The following is an 18,790-nucleotide window of genomic DNA, read 5'->3' on the forward strand; positions in this document are numbered from 1 at the left end:
GACACAACTACAGACCCTGCTTCACCTAAACCTTCAGTTTCTGACTATTTTAAGGGAAGAAATTTTATCCTGGAAGACTGGGAAACTTTAAGGCTTGTCAAATGATATTATATATTTAATGGATGATTTATACATATTTAATATATGGCTCTTGGCGACCATAACCTATGGTTTTATTTTTTTAGTCAGGGATGAATAGGTAACATTAAGGTGTGGTTCTTCCTTTATCTTATCACTACACTCGCATGCATGCTTTGTATGGAAAACTTTATTTGATAATAAAAATAGCATTCACAGACTTTCTCCTTCTTTGTTGCTACATCATATACATAGTGTCTGTTCCAAGGAAAGAAGCTCTTACTGGGTAAGTCCACATCTACTCATCCTAGTGTTATGTATAAACCCAATTAAGTCAAATAAAGCTATGAACAATGTAGTATTTATATATGCATAGTGTTTTATAAAAAAGATTGGCCCACATACTGCTTTTCATCAACACAGAAAAGAGCATTTTGCCTATAGCATGTTGCAAGAAATGATGATTGGAGAATATAGACTGCATACAAGTGCTTAATAATACATAAGCAGGCCCACCATGAAGAAAGAAATGATATTTTCAAACCAACAAAAGCTTTAGAATTACTGATACAGTCTCCCATTTTAAAACAGCTTTACATACCTGATTCAGTTTACATTAAAATATATCCCCTGAATCAAATTTTTTCCATTTTTAGAAATATAAACACTTAATCACATTCCTCACACCTAAATTTTGTCATAAATCCTCTTTTATACAAGAAAAAGGCAACAGTTTTGTTTTTTTTTTCCAACAGGCTCTATTAATTACAATTTCAACTGTACACACAATGATTGGCCATCTTCTTTCTTGGTTTTGTTTTTACAGTACCATGGCAACAACAGTGATAGACTTGCAATGGTTTTGTGTTCATATGGAGGATGTGGGTCAGTATACATGTACACACCAATGCACTGAAAAAGCAGCAGTTTCCTTTAGTGGTCCAACAGTAACGGCAAACATATTGGCTCAGCTAGGCAGTAATCCATTAAATCTTAGACCAATGCTACAGCAGACTTACCACACAGCTTGCAAATTTAAAAATACAACTTAGAAACTTGCAGGTTTCTCTTTTGCTGCTGTTCTTAGACTCAAATTTACAGCATATAATCAGGTATGGATAGGCTTCCACAACCAGGTTGTCCCACTGATTACCTCTTTTAGCCTGTGATTTTCTTTTGATACTTTTTTTTTCCTTTTTTTTTTTCGTTTACCCTCCCCAGCAAGTGCACTCCTTTTGTCTCAGTAAGGATGAACCAGTAAAACAACGAGAAACCAACCCTTTAAATACAGAGCAAGAAGAATTGAGAGCTTTTGGAATCTGGCAAAATAAAAGCTCACTGGTTTTGCCTGAGCAGAAGGAACACACCTACTACGAGCAGGGGGACCGTGCTCCCACCGCATTGTGCCTTGTCCCAGAATCCCAATCCCTCCCCTTGCTTCCAAGCAGATACACAATACCATGCATGCTGGGCTTGCTGTCCATATACAGCTGGGAGATGAGCAGGGCTGCTGCCTTAATGACATATCATCGTTACATGTTGCTGAGGCTAATGAGAGCTCAACAGTCCACGTTAGCGTGTGACACAGGCATGGTGGTGACCAGTCCTTCTGCCTCTGCGCATCCTGTCCAGGGGGCCTGAAAGTATAAACTGTTCATGGAACAAACTACAAATTACATATTGTAAATCGTCTTGTGCTGTGTGGGTTTGGTTGCTTTTTTTTTTTTATTATTTTTAATTATTTTTTATTATTATAAATATCCTTCATTGAAACAGTAGTCTCTTCAAACAGTTCTTGCAATTTTAGGAACATTTGTCTCTTTCCTTTTTAATTCCTTCAGCAGGAGCGCTCCATTCCTACTGAGATGAACAATTTTCTTCCTTCCCCACCCTCAACCCTTAAAAAATTTTCTACATACAGTGTAGCAGTGAGTCACTAGAGAACAGTCTGGATCAAATTATTCAAACTTGGTCATAAAATCCTTTGCCTATATTATATTACTGGCTACCCCCACTTACTATATTGGGGAGGGGGGGAAAGTAGCCCAATAAAGGGATTATTTTTAAGAAATCTACAAAGAATGTAGAAACAAAATTTTATAATCCTTAAGGACCAACATTTGGCAAGTAATTAAAAAAAAAAAAAGAATACACTGAAAAATACTTTCTTTAATATTATACATCAGGCACAACGCTTTTTTAGTTTTAAGATTTCATCTGCATAAACGGTTTGTAGGATCAGCAGGCGGCGGACGTCTCGTCGCCTGCGAAAGCCAGGTTGGTTTCGCTCGCTCCTCTGCTCCCTTGGTTTTGGGAAGGCGCCGGGGACCCCGGGGAGCCGCTCAGATGCTGAGGTCGGTGCTGCACTCCTTGTAGGGCCGCCTGCGCTGCTCGGGCGGGTGCCTGCGGCTCGGCTCGTGCTTCCAGCCGGGCTCTTCCCTCTCCCGGTGGCCAACTCTCTCCTCCCTGAGCCGTCTGTCGGGCGACCTGTCCCTCCGCCGGTCGGAGGACTTGGCCCGTCGGTCAAGGGAGCTCTCTCTTCTCCGCTCCGGGGACCTCCTGGGCTCCGTCAGCCTCTCCAGCGACCGCCGCCGGCGGCCGGGCGACCGCTCTTTGCGCCTCTCAGGAGAGAGGTCTCTCCTTCTCTCAAGTCGCTCCCGCCTCTCCAAAGTGTTGTCAGCGCTCCTTGTCCCTTCCCTGCGCTTTTCGGGAGACCTCCTCTTCTGCCCGTTCACCACCGCCCTCTCTGGCTGCCTTTCGTGCCTCCTCTCCGGCGACCTCTCCGTCTTCCTGCCTGGCACGTGGTCGTTGGTTTTAGAAGTCCCATTCCAAGTGTGGTGTTCATTGGGATGTCTGCTAAACTCTCTGCTGCCTTTTAGGTCTCTAACGTAAGTCCGCCTGTCCCCATGTTGTGATGATTTGTGAAGGTCTGGTGGATAACTGGACTCCGATGATGGGTGCTGCCGTCGGTCGGATGGCGCGGGTTTCATTTCCGATACATTTTGTGAACCTGTGGCGGGACTGTTCCTGTCACTGCTGGGGTCTGAAAGAAAATAACAGCACAGGGTTTGGTATTGATGCCTTCCGTGGTGCTGTGACACCACTTAGCACTCTTCAGACTTCATTAGTGACAAAAACAAACAACTGTTCAAGCAGTCAGCGAAGGCTAACCGAAGCTTTTGTTAATTTAACTGTGAACAACGAGAGTTACAGGTTAGTACTGGTGCTGCTCTGATCGTTAGCCATGTTTTGGTCCAAGCTGATCTCATCTTTATGCTCTTCTGGGCATGGGGCACTTTACATTTCTCCCCAAGCCCAATTCATAAAGTTTCAGTTATACTACATTCTTTCCAGTGGAAAAAAACCCATTGTAGTTCAGGTTGTTGGCTGCTTTTTGTTAATAGCTTCCAATAAAGAGGGTCTTTAGGAAACAATTTGTGTGTTTTAAGACATTATAAAGAACTGCCTTCCAGGTGTGGGAGGCCTCGGTTCAAATAGCAGAAAACGTACAGAAAATAGAATTGATTATTAAGTTTTCACCTTGTAAAATAACATTTTGAAAATGTGAGAATTAGACTGTAATCATGCCATTTCCATTTCATTTAAGGCATAGCTTAATCTCACTTAGTGCTACCATGTTATGTAAAGTCCTAGGGTAGATTTTGGTTTTGCCACAATGATTCAAACAATGATGACAGTAGTTATGATTTTTTCATATCAAAGCAATGGAAAGATATTGTAATATGTAGGATGGCTTTGAATCAAATCTAATCTCCAGTTCATTATTTTTCATGTACTATTTGAGGTAAAATACAGCTGAGCTGCCTCTGCAAGACAAACTGCAAAGCAGAAGTAGAAAAAGAACATCCAAACTAAACCCCAGCCCTGCGCTGCAGCTAAGCTACAATCACTCCCGTCATTCGTAACTGATGTTTATGAATGATTCATTACAAACATAAAAAACATAAAAGTAGCTGCGCTGCCTTAATGCAAGTGCTGCTTTTATTTGCTTATTGTTTTCTTTCTTAAAGTAACTCCTTCGTGGCAGCTTGGCTGGCATTAGCCACTTCCTTACGCTTGCACCCCAATATCCACCTTGAGGTGGAATGCCCTGGTGGCAATGACTGGAAACCCTCACAAACACTTGTGAGGACAGACTTTTTTTTCCCCCCTCTTTTTCTCCTTTTTGCCTTCCCTCCCACCAAGCCAAACATTCTACATTCCTCCTGCCATCATGTCAAGTGTCTCCCATTTGATGGCATTTTCACTCCTGAGCTTGGGAGGCTCGGTGTGTGCATGGGCTGTGATTTTTGTCAATTCCAAGAAGTGAAACCCATGTTGCAGCTCATTATGAGCACTTTGAGGCCACAGCTGGTGATGGGACCACGCTGCTTTTCTGTGGCTGTAAGCACGTGGCTTGTGGCAACCTGCCTCTCACACAAGGTACCAGCGAGGTTCACACATGTCCTGTGGTGTGTGTACTTACAATTTGGGGGACGCAGGGTGTTCGGGATGAATTGCTGTACATACAGATTATAGCGAAGCAGAAAAGCGATGTGAGGGAATTAGGCCACAGCACAAAAACACCTAATATTGATTTTAGCTACAAACCGTAGTTTGATTATGGCCCATAAGGTAGAAGCAAGACTCCCCGAGCTTGTCATTTCTCATACATGCAGCGATATTAGGAGGTATCATCGCTGAGGAAGGAAGAGCCCAGCACCAAGAAAAGTAAGAGAAAGAGAAAGAGAAAAGTAGAAAATTTAGATTCCCTATAATAAAGATGAAAGAAAGAAAAATCTTCATATTTTATCTTAGAATAAAGAAAGTTTATTTTTCCAGTCAGATTGTCTAGGCTTCACCCAAATATAAGGCTGCAAAGACAGCAGTTGTTATTATTGTGACATAAAGAGACATCTAAGAGGTGATTCAATAACCCAGACAACGAGAGCATCCATTCTAAAAGACAGCTGGAACAGCGACACAGAATGTCATAGAAAAAACAGTAACAATCAAACAACAACGAAAAATAAAGTCCACCAGAGACCACAACATTAAAAATAAGTACAAAACTCATTACAAAAATATACAGCCTCATAGAGAAGCACGTTCCAATCAAGTCAGAAAAATATTGGAACTTAACATTATTAGAGGAACCATTTGCGACTGCAGCGAACAGAACAAAGAGAGAAAGGAGTCCCAAATGTTACAAGGATATTCTTTACAGTAGTGCAACCCCTGTATATTAAATCCTTGCTTGGAGAACGAACGTTCAGTGGTTAGCATTAGCCAAAAGAAAATTGGTGATGGATTTCCATCCTCAGTGCAACAGACATATGCTTTGAGAAGTGAAGCACTTAATTTACAGGGTATTTATGCAGTCTAGCATATGATACAGTACTGTACATCCAAAGGAGTATAGGAAAAGACAAAAGTAGAAAGAACATTACAGAATTTCAGTGCCATCATTGAACCTTCTGGTGTGCTATTTATATTACAGAAGTGTAAACCCACAGCTGCCCTTCCATGTCGTTAAACACTTCAATTGTTTGTTGGTTATAGTCTGAATTGGTCATTTTAAGTTAAATAATGAGGAGACTGAGCAGAAACTCTCAAACATAGTACTGTAAATGAAACTAAAATCTAGTTCATAAATTGTGCAGAAGGGTTTTGTTTCTGGTGTTAGGGCATGGAGAGAATGATAAACACAGAACTTACTGACACAGAAATAACCCAAATACGGGGAGGAAAGTATAAAGGACATCCCTTCAATCATCAGTTTCTATAGAAACCTCAAAGACCTTTGGTTGGGAGTAGCCCTCCATCGAGGGCACAATATTTGACAATTATCTCAAATAAATAAGACATAATTATAATATTAAATAGGGTGCTAAGTTAAGCCACCCAGCAATCCAACCTCCAGGGGAAGAAAAGGAAATCTAATGTAATTCTTAGTAAGAAACGTGGACTGACTGTTTCCCCCAAGACAGACACGAGAGCACCTTTTCATAACCTCCTCACCTTTTCAGACCTTACAAAGGAACTAGTTGAAACCAGCAGACTGTTTAAGGGGAGAGAAAAGGGCTCAGGAGGCCAAATCAATATATTTTTGCAGTAAAGCTTTCTTTTTTCCCCTTCTTTTTCTCAAATAACTTTATAAATATTTACATAAATATTAAGGAAAGGCAAAAATCTCATAAGCCATCTCGGCATTCATGTCTATGGATACAGCCAGGAACTAAGAGAAAAACCTAACCAAAAAAAAAAAAAAAATCACTGCTTCAGAATAGCAACTCGGGATCCCAGTTTTTGCATTGATTAGAAGAAGAGACCTATGTGAAACAACAATTCAGCCGCTGAGAAACAGTTTGGCACAGTTCAATGACATTCCTTTTTTGGCTGGACAAGACAATAAGGTTTGTTTTGTTTTGCTTTCCTCTCTGATCACCAAAAAATACTGCTATGATGATCTTGCCTTACACTGCGCCCCAAGTCCATGGAAGCAAGCAAAGGATGAAATGTGTAGAAAATTCAGCACAAGCGAGGCAATTATATGTTGCAAAGGTTGGTAAGACACTGGTGAGAAAGGAAAATAAAAAAGAATTCCCGCTTCAGATCTTGAGACAAATATTCATGGAGTGATGCCAGGGAAGAAAGGAATGTTTTCATAGTTTGACCCACCATATTCTGGGACAGAGCCATCTCCACGTTTCAGAAACAGGCGGACCTTGCGGCCACCATTTTTAATCAGTTCAATGGCCCGAGCGTGCTTCATGTTCTTGGTAGTTTCTCCATTGATCTCTAAGATTTCATCACCGATCTGCCAATGTAATAAAGAGACTGTGATTAGAAACAAGGCCCCATGAGGGTCCCTACCAGCACACCACAAGACAGTGGCCATAGCAAAGCTGGACCAAGTGTGCATCAGGTGAAGCTAAAGATGCCCAACTCCTTCCAGTGACCATCCACAGTGCCCACTGTGTAGGAGTCTGGGAGACATAAAGGCGATGGAGAAAGCTTGAGGTATCAAAATATTTCACTGCTGTTCTGAAAAATCACATTGTAATTACTGTATTGCTCAACAGTAAGTGCAGTTAGAATGGGTGCTATTTTATTTAATTTTGATTATTATTAAAATCTTCAGTCAAAGTGGCTGCTTGTTTCAGAGTCTGCTCCAACCAGGATGTTCACAGAGCTTTTTCAGGTCTGTTTCTAACTTGGCTATAGATACCTACTATGAATCAGCAAAGCTGATTCTGTAAATATAACAATTTATCAGGATAAGAAAACAAGGTGTGGAAGAGCTCATCAGAGCATGGACTTTCACAGAGCAGCACTGATTTTGCATCATATCTTCATCAGCAAAAATTTTGGACCCATAGATCTACCCCTAGCACAAGAATTTTAAAACTGCCCTTCACATGACATATCTGGAGACAATGACATATTGGGAAAGTTATAATGCATTCTCTAACAGAGGTCCAAGGACTACATAAAACCTGTCAAATTATTTTTTCAGTAGGCATTTTATAACATTGCCCTTGTTATAATGTTTGCCATTTAGCTGATACGTGAAGTTAACAATTAATGTTAATCAGAACCTACATTATAATTTTGTAACCCATGGGCCATAGACATGTTCTGTCCCCTCTCTGCCCACTAGCAGGCAAAGACTGTGGCTGTTCCATTTTCACTGCTACATGTGCACTTAGGCTTTAAACAACAGATCGTGTACTAGAGCTTGGAAAGTAGTGTTGGAAGAAGGGGGTGAAGTCTTCCACTGAACACACACTGCTATGTACAATGTACCAAGAGTGACAGATGCCATCAGCAGAAGTAAATAGAAACCACTTTCAGTTCACATTTAATTTCCCCTCTTAGCTGGAACAGCAGAAGGGAGAGGGAGGGAAGTCAGCTTATTCCAGAGCAAGGTGGTTTTAAAGGCAGTTTGTGCATACCCTCATTTTCCCACATCTCTCAGCGGGCCCATCCTCAGCGAGCCGCAGCACGTACAGGTCCATGTTGTACTCCCGGCCACCTCGCAGGCTGAAGCCAAACCCTTTGGCTCCTCTTTCTAGCTCAACAGTGTAAAAGTCTTGGTCCTGCTGGAGAGAAGACAGCAAACACCCAATTGAACAGGAAGTCAAATACTGCTCTGCTCTCATGTTGGAAGTATTCAAGCAATGCTTTGCTGGTAATACTTAAAAATGGAAAGTCAGTTGCATTTTCACATGCAGACCAGGATTTGCTGCTTCCTCACACCCTACTCTGCAATTTGGAGTTCTGGTGGTTGGTGAAGAGCTGTTGGAATGAGTGGGCTTGGCCATGTCCTGTGGTGCATTTTTGGGCACCCCTCTTACTCAGCACCTCCCGTGCCCAGGGCAGGAGGGGACATTTTGGGAAGCTGATTAAAGGTTCTATCAACCAGGAAAGGCAAGGACAAGCTCCCTTCCAGTGCCAGATTTAGTGCAGGGTCTGATGGCACCCGGGGTGAGCCTGTGCCATGGTGCTGGCTTTTCATGCTGTTACCACATAATTTATTGCATTGAAAGAAGCTCAGAAGCCTTTGCATTGTTTTCCTCAAATGCTATTATGAGGATGCTTTGAAGTCCCTAATGGAAGATGTTGCTTCTGGGATGGCCAGTGGCAAGGAAAGTTAACAGTGAAATAGATAATCTCTCTAATAAGCTGCCGTCTGTGCAAGCTGGAACACTCCAGCTATTGCCCCTTATTAAGTTTTCCTCTTTTTTATTCTCTGAATTTATCATTTGCACACCACAATAGTTTCTGGTGAGGCCCCTCAAAACAGACAATTCAATAAACAAACACAAAAATTATTACTGCCCTAAAAACGTCAGCTCTTTTTTTCTTTATTTTTACTCCCTCAAAGTCTTGATGAGAATGTGTTAGAAATGCTTCTCAGCTGAAACAACAGCAACACATATTAAGACACTAATCAGCAAATTCCTCTTTCTTTTCAGCAGACTGAGGGAGAGCAGCTTCTCATCAGGAATTTTCAAGGGAACTATTTAAACACAGCCCTCAAGAAGATTGGAAACAACAGTCTGTGGTAAGCAAAACAATTAGAGAGAGGTACTCCTTACCTGTGCTGCTTGGGGTGGTTTGAAATCAAAGTGGGATTCCTGCTTTGGTTTGGTGTTGTTCCTGCTGTAATGAATGAAAGGGAGAGAGGAAAAATACAGCTCATGGGACATGAAAGGGATGAAGAAGTAACTGAAGAGAGAGCATGTCGAGATGCCCTCCTCAAGGAAAACAATCTGACCTGGTCTCCTGTGGTATTTGCTGAGGAGTATGTGTGGTTGTGATTGTAGCAATTTTTTCTGCATTGGTCAATAAAGTAGCATTGGAGGATTCTGCAAAATAGATTTTGTTTTTATTATGAAGGAAGACCATGGGCTATTCACTGAAAGCAAAAAAGAGTATTGTAAAAGCATTTCACTGAAAAGCAACATTACATTGTTTTATAGAACTGGAGATGGGATAAGATTTCTTAATTCCCAAAATTAATATAGTAAGTATGTATATGAAACTGTACACTCAACTGGAAAATGAAAAAAAAATTAAATTAGGACATCTGGATTGGAATCCCCCCCTGACCATTAGACACATTCATGATGACTCACTTGTAGATGAAGGATTGAACAAAGTTTTGTCTATTGTCTAAAGATGTGAATTCAAATCAATTAAGTCTCTAAATATTGTAGGCTGTGTGGATTAATTTTATTGTAGCTATAACTATTCCAGGGATTATAAATTTATCAGTCTTACTTCCATCAGAAACTGCAATCTCCAGTAGAATTGAGATGCGGCTCTTGTCCAATACCTCACAAGATGATACTGAATGTGGCTAAAACCCAAGTTTACTGAAATCCTTCTTTGAAATACAACCCACTGCTGCCTCAGCACTGGAAGCAGGAACATGGAGCCACTGGTACCAAATGCATCAATAACTCTGGGTAACACTTACAAAAGGGGGCACTGAGAGAATACAGGGAGCAGGAGTAGCTTCTGTGCTTAATTTCTGCTATGAAAAGGGCTCTCAGCTCAGCATCAGCCTGTGCAAATTGCAGATTTCTTTAGGCATGGAAGGAGGGGCTCCAAGGAGAGGTCCTGTCTCTTGCTTCCTACAACTGAGACAGGAGGAACTGAAAAGTGACTATGTAGATGTCCCTCACAGTATGACAGGGCAGAATATTCCCCTTGTCATTCTGCAGCTGCACCACAGACTTCAGTAGGACCAGAATCAACCCCAAACTCACTTAAAATTCTGCCTGAAATTAAGGTCATGTCAATGCCATTAGCTGAATATTAGCAACACAGACCCAGAACTCTTCTGTATTGAACTCAACAGATTTTCCAGAACTATATATTGTACCAATTCTGAACTGATATTAGTACTGAAGAGTTTCAAATGCTGAATTGTTCCAGAAGCCAGAAGTTTCTGAAAACACTCTTCCTCTCCTGTGGGAGTGTACCTCGATGGTGTTTAACCACACAAAATGTTCAACAGTTACGTTGGTTGCACTTGGAGAATAATGGGCAGAGCAGCAGAAACACCCACTCATCAGACATGGCATTCCCAGCTAAAGCCACTGCAGTGGCAGGCAGCTGCTCCTTTGCAGAACAGCTCTGTAGACAGGAGACCCCCTTTTTGTGTCTATACCCACTGTACCCAGGTGAGACCCACAGATTGCAAGTAGCTACAAAATACCGATAGTGATCCACCTTTCAAGACCAAAATCTAAACTGAATACACAGCCACTAAGACTACAGTGACAAAAACTGGATGAAAACATCTGGGTCTCCAACATAAAATTACAAGGCCTTCGACCCTGCCCTTATTTGCCTCTTGAGCTACAGGCATCCACTAATTCATTTTACTGGCTATGGAGAAATCTGCCATTATTAAACAGAGTCCAGCTGTAATATAAAATTGTGGCAATGGAAGGGTTTCTACCTGAATGAGGATGTGGTGGATGCTGAGAGTTTAATTTACCTCATAGATTGATATGAATTCTGGAGAAGTCTAGATAAGGGGAAGCCTTTTCCTTTCTGTAGCTATTTGCATGTCAAGGGAAATTCAGGAAAAGAGACAGAGAAAAAGAAGAACCACTTAAACAGATGGGTGCAAGAAGAACACAGCTCCTTTGCCTGCAGTGCTGTGCCCAAGTTAACATGCCCAAACCCTCAGCATATGGAGCTGAAACATCTTCCAGACCAGAGCTGGCTTGTGTCCAGCAGCTCAGAGAGCAAGAGAGGCTCCTGGGTCTGCCTGCACCTCTCAGTGCTGGCATGACCAAACCACACCCTTGTGATGATGTGCCCCTGACAGCTGGCTTGTGTCAGAAGATGTCCCTACATGTAGCTACACTGTTGGGGTTTAAGTAATAATTCTGTTTATTTTGTGAAGATGCCTTGATGTTAAAATCTGTCTCCTACATAAGAAAGACCCAAAACATGGTTAAGTGCTCTGTATTCATCCAGAACAAAAGCCTCTGAAATCCTCCACTTATATTTGGAGATCAGATGAAGATGGGCTTCAAAGAGAATGCAAGATTCCTACCCTTTAGTAGGTCACACTAATAACACTAAACAGAGCAACAACACTTCTTTGGTACAGATGTATCTTCACACCACTGTACTGCATCTATCTTTAGCCCACCTTCTCCCATGAGTCAGGAGTTGTGCATAATTTTGCCAGTGTTTTAGACACTGCTTCAGGACACATGCCAGCCACCATGCAAAACCAGGACAGAATATAGCAAAAGGTATCTTTAGTACAATTTTAATCATGTGTTCTAAACCCTACATATTCCATTGATTCCTTGCCTTGTTCTGCCCTAAAACTCTCAGTCACCAATTACATGCCAAATCAAAACTTGTCCTGTCCCAGCATTCTCTATCCTTGAATCTGCTGGAAGTGTGGTAAAGCAGCATCATTTCATTGCAAATACAATCCTGCAGTCATCTGTGGCAATTAACTTGTGCAAGACTTATTACAAAGCAAAAAGTCTTGGTGTTTTTAATAATGTTAGAAGAGATTAGCAGTGTGAGTTTATTGTGAGTCTTGTGATGCACCTCAGTTTCATGTTTATCTGATGAGTGGCTTCTGATTTATGCTCTCCCCTCCCTGAAGCACACAAATCATTTATATTTGCCAAAAAAGCACTCAAAAAGAAACAAAAGAAAACAACAAATCAAGTAAAGCATACAAAGACATCAAAAAGAAAACAACACTGAGATTGATTTCTTGTATCTCATGGGGTTTTAAAGCAAACCCCTCAGAGATTTTGAGAGTGTTGGGTCTTAATGTCTTTTGGAAAAGAAATGCAGGTAATACTATGCAAAGTTGGCAATCTGACTTGGAATTTCAAAGTGACAGTAAATAAAGAGACTTAAAGCCTGAATTGCTATGAAAGTTGATTCCTTCCCTAAAGAACAGCTTTCCATCTCCTCCAGGAATATGTGATGTCAATCACAGGTACAGGTTTCCCTAACCTAAGCAATTTACATGATATTTGGGACACATAATTGCATGAGCAAGACTGGCTCAGCATTTATGTCAGGAGGTTATATTAAAAAATTCTTAAATCATTCAGAGGTTGCTTAGTTCTCAGATGGGTTTGCTTTTTTTAGGAAACAAGCCCTTTATTTACTTAAAGATTCACCCTCCTTTTTATCAGAGACTAAAATACAGGTAATGAGCAATTGTTCTCTCACTTTATTTTCCAAAGCAGGCATGCACAGGCCAGCTCAGATGTTAGTTTGATTCACAGCCATTTTATTATTCATGAACACCCTATTTGCTACAAGAAGCAGAGGATTTTATACTATTTGTCCTGATACTCACTAGACAGTAGGAAAATAAAGCTTTTGTGCAAAACAGATCACCCTAAACAGAAATAATTTATAACTAGATCATTTCTCATCCTGGTCTGTGGGGAGCAATGTGGAAAGGTTTCTGCCCAACAAACTCACACTTTGAACCCATCCATGGCAGAGAAGCACAATAAGGAAAGAAAATATTCAGAATTTAAAACCACAACAATTTTGGTTCTGCTGCAGATACTTTAACAGGTTTCTGATCAATTCCTATCTGGAGCTCAAGCCAGAGATTAATTTAATGGAACTGATATATAACACAGATCCTTATTTTTATTAAATACTTCAGTGACCTGAAATCAGCACCAAGAGATTATTAGAGAACCTACACACTCCCTCTCATCTGAAACAGTGAGATCCTGTCTAGGGTAACTCTTAAAAAGCAACTTCAGAACCATCACAATTTAAGCATTCATTCAAAAATGTACTGAGCTCACTCCCAAAGCAACTTACCCAGAATAAAAGCAAATCCGCTTTTGAAACAGCTTAAAACATGTCAAAGTGTTTATCTCTTTCTGTGATCTCTTTACTCTATAGCCTGCTTGTGTCTATATAAAGCTTCAGGAATCCCACATACTAACAAGTGATTCCCAAATATTCTAAAACTGCATTATTAAGCTAAGAATCAAGCCAAAGTGCATTGAGCTATCCATCAAATTTATGGAAGATTGTTTTAAGCAGATGCATGGAATGCGATATTCTTTTTTTTTTTTTTGTAATGTTCAATCAGCACCTCCCTGTTAAAAACCAACCATCTCTACAAAAAGAAACCAAAAAACAAAGCTACAGGAGACTCACAACCTCCTTCACTGCAAACTCCCAAAGCGGGAGCGGCAACTGACTCCTGCATGGCTTTGCAGCTGTGAGTGACAGAAAAAGCCCGGGGAACAGAACCAAGAAGAGGGTGAGGCAAGAGAGCAGGAAACAGATACTTTACCATCTCCTGGGATGATGCGCAGGGTGACGGTGTTCCCAGCTTCCTTAATGAGGTTGACGATGTCTGAATGCGACTTGTTGGTGATGGAGCACCCATTGACGGCCAAGATCCGGTCGCCGACTTTCAGCTTTCCACAGCGGTCGGCGGGGCTCCCTTCAATTATCCGACCTATTTTGTGAGGCATGGCCACACATGCATTTCCCGCTTTTGTATCGGTTTGGGGGTTGTTTTGTTTTTTGGTTTGGTTTTGGTTTTTTTTTTTTTTGTTGTTGTTGGTTTTTTTTATTGTTTACGTATGTGGGAATATGGTGAAGGGGAAAAGGAAAAAAAGGGTTGAAAAGGGAAAGAGAAGGTTAAGGGTTAATTAATTAATGCATCAAGCAAAAGTTATTATAGGATAGCTTTGCTGCCAGTGTTCAAAACATTGGCAATCAACTAGTTGAGTGCACAACACTTCTTCCACAAAAAGGTGTTTTGTTAATCCCCCAAAACTCCCCCAAGTGGATTTCTGTTAATAAATGGTGCAATTTTTATTGACTACAACTGCTCTTAGCAGCTCCATCATAACCCAAATCTGATTTTGTTTTTGAAGAAAAAAATTGAAACTGTTTGTAGAAACCTCAACTTTCCTCCTCCGAGATTACATCAGTGTCAGCCTCTCTAGTCCTTCTCTAAGCCAACTGCTGTTCAAGCTTCTGCCAATGTTTTGTTCTTTCTCAATTTAGAAAGATAAAATCATTCTAGGCCTAGGAGGGAGTGTGACTCCCTATCTACCACACAGACCCACTCTACCAGCGCTGCATGGGGAAGCAACATGAAACATTTTTCTTCCATTGTGAATAAAGGTACTACCAGGGAAGGCACAGGACCACTACAGATGGGCCAAGACTGACAATGGTAACCTGTTTGGTGCTGGCACCCACCTCAGCCTCTACTAACCCTTCCTCTTTTATGATCTTAGATGGCACCAGGTGGGAACAAAGAAGGAATAAGGTTCTCCTCATTAAAATACCTCTAAAACCACACACAAAACCATTGAGATGTCTGACACACAGAGCAAGAGCACTTTAGGATGAATGTGTTCTGGAGACAAAATTCTCCTCCTGTTCCATGCAGTTGTTTTGTTTCAAAACCATGGGGTTGTCCATAGCATGCAGAATTGGGACACAGGGGATACACAACATCACTCAGATAAATCCAGTGAGCTTCTTTACAGCTCCTTTATGTGGGCAGGAGGCCTTGGGGCACACAGCACATGGACATCTCACACTTTGCATCCACAATACATTCACCCTCAAGATGCACTTTCCCATCTGTGCTGTAGTCTTTATTTGATTAGTAGTTTTAGAGATACACACATATGACAACACTAAAAAGACCATAAAGAAGAAAAGGCTAAGACAAGGATATGTGAGGTTGGAAAGATGCGATGAAAACTGGTAGGAAGTGTTAATATTAGTTAAAAACATTAGGTAGATTCTTTTTTTTTTTTTCTTCCTTAATTTGACCATGGTGTTAGAAAGTTTCTCTTTCTAGTAATATAAAGCCCCATCCAGTTTGCAGTTTATCCTGTTTTGAGGATGTGAGTTTCAACTCCATCCAATCCACTAAACACAGATGACAGAGCCCACACCAAAGTGACCAAGGTGGGTTTTAGAACCAGTTTGGCCCATCTCTAAACACTACCCATGAAAGAAGAAAACTACAAAGCAGGTCCAGAGCAAGCACCAGACAGCAGAGGGAACACATCTCATGCGGAGTGTTAGGAAAAAACTGAATATACTTGAAAAAATTAAAGGAAAAACTGTCACAGATCAACAGATCTCCTTGGGAGCCTCTGCACAGAAAACTTCCAGTTAGCAAGAACTTTGGGCTAAAGCAAACACAACCTTTTACAACTTCAGGTCAAGGTTTCTCTGCAGAGAAGAGTTACAGCATAATCTTCATACAATAGAAGTTATTTACATATGTTTGCAAATCCATTCAGAAGATAAAACCACGCCCTCTGTTCTAGACTGTGTTCAGTTTAATCTGTTTTACATTACACCATTGTGTTCTGGCACCAGAACACCTATCTTGGAAGAGCAGTTTCCAGCAGCAAGGACAATGTGAGAGAGCCTAGAATCTGAGAACCAACAGAACTCAATGCACTAGTTTTGTACTACATAATTCCCCCTTGCAATCTCTGCTGCCAGACGTCCTAGAACAATGCTAGAAATGGCCTGTTCTACATCAATACCAGGAAAGGTGGTGGAGCTTCCTTGGGTGTCACTGATGGGCAGTGGCAAGAAAATGTCAGAAAATAAAGCCTAGGAGAATGAGGGAAATACCACTTCTTGCACCTGCATGCCCCAGGAGCACTCAAGCTGCACAGGAAGCCTGCAATGCATTTTCTCTGCAATCCACAGCACTGCTGTGGGAGGAGCTGTGAAGATGGCCATGGTGTTGCTCTGTCCTTCTTTTCCCCTCACCCCTATCATGTGCCACAGACCAAGGGAACACCTTCCTTTACAAAGTACAAGTGGATGCTGCCTCTGGTCTCCTTTTGGAGGAGCTGGAAAGGGAAGAAAATAGTATCTCTGACTGATTTCCTCCTTGCAATGACACTTCTGCTTGAGAACAGTCTGTTCTGGGCATATTTGCAAAACCAGCTTATGTACGTCTCCTCTACAGCAACCCCTGGAAATGGGTGTCTGCATAGCAGAAAGACTGTCTTGAGACAGAAACCATGACCACCTATATTTGGTCAGGATATAATGTGTGACAAACTTAAATTTAATTTCTTCCTACTCTGAAGAAATGCATTTGGGAAGAGGTCAAATGGGTAAAAGAAACATCCTGTTCTTTTAACAGTATTCCCCATTTTATGTCTCACCAGCAAGCAATATTAATTAAAACTTTCCTGCTACCAGCATGCTCACAAAACATCATGATGATCAGAATAACCCTGATTGCCAAAGAGAAGTTAATCAATTTAAGCATTACTGCTTTTAAATCAACTGGCTTGATTCCACCATCACGAGACATATTTCATTCCACCTGCTACATTTCTGCACTGGCAAACAGCATCACTGGGAGGATCCCCAGCTGCTCCTCTGAGAGCAAACCCCAGAGAGGTTCTCCCAGAAAGTGAGCATCAGGAATTGCAATTGGTGGCATCTTAGTTCTTCAGGTTGGGATGTTTTATTTCACTTAACTCGGTGCCGAACAAACCCTAGGAGGCAAACACCTACCGAGTCTTTGCCTCTGGTTTTGCTATGAATTACATAAATCGGGGCACGCTCACCACTTTAAATTAAACAGCTCCCCACCCGCCTCCTTGGGCCGCAAACCTGGCAGTCAAAAACCCGCAGGACTCACCGAACGTCGTCCCCGCCTCGGGCCTGCTCACCGACGAGACGATGACGAAGCCGAAGCCCTCGTTCTCGCCGCGGCGGATCTCCACGTCGTAGGGCTGCACCACGGCGCTCACCACCCCGCTGCCGCCGCCGCCGCCGCTGCCGATGCCGCTGGTGCTGCCGCTGCCCGAGCTGACCGTGTTGAGGGAGTTCTGGCTGCCCTGCGGCGTCCGCTTCTCCTCCGTCAGCGAGGCCGGCTGGTTGCTGCTGTGGTGGGAGGAGGCCGGTGATGGGACTTCATTCTCTGCCTTGGGAACTGGGGAGGGGAGAGCAAAGAGTGTTGGAGCAGGCTGCACCGTTTGGTGCTTGGAGACGGCTGTCTGCTGAGAAAGGGGTACAAGAAAATCAGCTGCTTTAGTCTACCCATCATATCGTGGTCATGCTTTCAGATGTCACCACCAACAGCTCTGCTCGGTGCTGGCACTGCCCACACTGCTCACCCTCTCCTGCCTGTGGTCATTCAGCCAAAGCCAAACTGCAGCCTGGTTAAACCAGTGCAGTGCTGTGTGCTTGGATGCTCTGTGGCATTTTAAACCTGGATTACATTAGTTCAAAGGTGCCTCCTCTACTTATTGCATCCCCACTTCAGTTATATATGTATAACCATATGTACCTTGTACATATATATTCACAAGCCATAAGGAAGGCAGGAATATCTCACAACAACAAGTTCTGTGTGGTTTTAAACTGAAAGCTATGAATTAGTGCATTGATTGCCTTTGATTAATGGGATCTTTAGTAATAACAATCTCTAAACATGAGCAAAACAACTTGTGCACAAAACATTTCTGGGTAGAAGAACCAGCAGCTATCATCTGTACAGTCTGGTACAAACATTAAACATTGTTAACGTTTATATTAAACAAGTGTTTAACAGCAACCAAAGTGGGAAGAGGAATTAGTTTAAAATCTAATCAGCTACCACAAGGCTTGAAGAAATCTCAAAAAAATGACTTAGTCCAGACTCTCCTCGAGTGAGGGCCAACTCTACCTAATATCAGCCCTGACAGATGTTTGTCTAATCAGCTGTTAAATATCTCCCCAGGCAATCTATTGGTTGCAATATCTAACTTAAATCTTCCCTGCTGCTACATAAGGCTATTATTTCTAGTGCTATCTAACAGGCATATGGAGAACATATTATTCCCTTCCTCTTTGCAGCAGCCTCATATAGTCATGGGAAGTTTAATACCTCCTCCCCCTCCTCTGCTTTAAGCTAAAGAATCCAAATTTGTTCAATATTTCCTTTCAGACCATGTTTTCTAGAGCTCTCCTTATTTTCCCTGGTCTTCTGGATTCCCTCCAGCTGGGTTTCCTCCAACTTAAATATGTCTTTCTTGAAGTGCTGGACCATATTGCACTAAGCCATCATCTGCTGGGAAATCAGGAGAATTTCCCCTTGCCTACATCTCTGCATAGTCTTTTTCTTCACCTGAGCCAACCTCGGCATAAAACTCGTGGTCCACAATAGCTT

At 41.9% G+C, this 18,790-nt stretch overlaps 1 protein-coding gene across 21 annotated transcripts in view; it reads right to left on the reverse strand.

Annotated features, from left to right (window-relative positions):
- Positions 1-250: 250 nt before the first annotated feature.
- The window catches only part of MAGI1 (membrane associated guanylate kinase, WW and PDZ domain containing 1), a 332,629-nt gene continuing 314,089 nt past the window's right edge, over positions 251-18,790 (reverse strand). For 6 of the 21 annotated variants that reach the window (XM_021551098.2, XM_021551060.2, XM_021551035.2 and 3 more), the window contains 7 exons: positions 17,279-17,572; positions 13,919-14,122; positions 9,362-9,452; positions 9,183-9,246; positions 8,037-8,183; positions 6,760-6,898; positions 251-3,121 (listed from right to left, as the gene is read on the reverse strand). In XM_021551098.2, the coding sequence (XP_021406773.1) occupies positions 2,421-3,121; positions 6,760-6,898; positions 8,037-8,183; positions 9,183-9,246; positions 9,362-9,452; positions 13,919-14,122; positions 17,279-17,572 (1,640 nt within the window). In that variant the 3' untranslated portion in view covers positions 251-2,420. Of the gene's footprint in view, positions 3,122-4,689; positions 4,779-4,883; positions 6,899-8,036; positions 8,184-9,182; positions 9,247-9,361; positions 9,453-13,918; positions 14,123-17,278; positions 17,573-18,790 lie in introns of those variants that run through there. The other 15 variants (XM_021551165.2, XM_021551174.2, XM_021551144.2 and 12 more) reach the window with 8 other exon arrangements.

The sequence above is a fragment of the Lonchura striata genome, chromosome 12 (genome assembly GCF_046129695.1).
Source record: "Lonchura striata isolate bLonStr1 chromosome 12, bLonStr1.mat, whole genome shotgun sequence".
In the NCBI taxonomy this organism is placed as follows: Eukaryota; Metazoa; Chordata; class Aves; order Passeriformes; family Estrildidae; genus Lonchura; species Lonchura striata.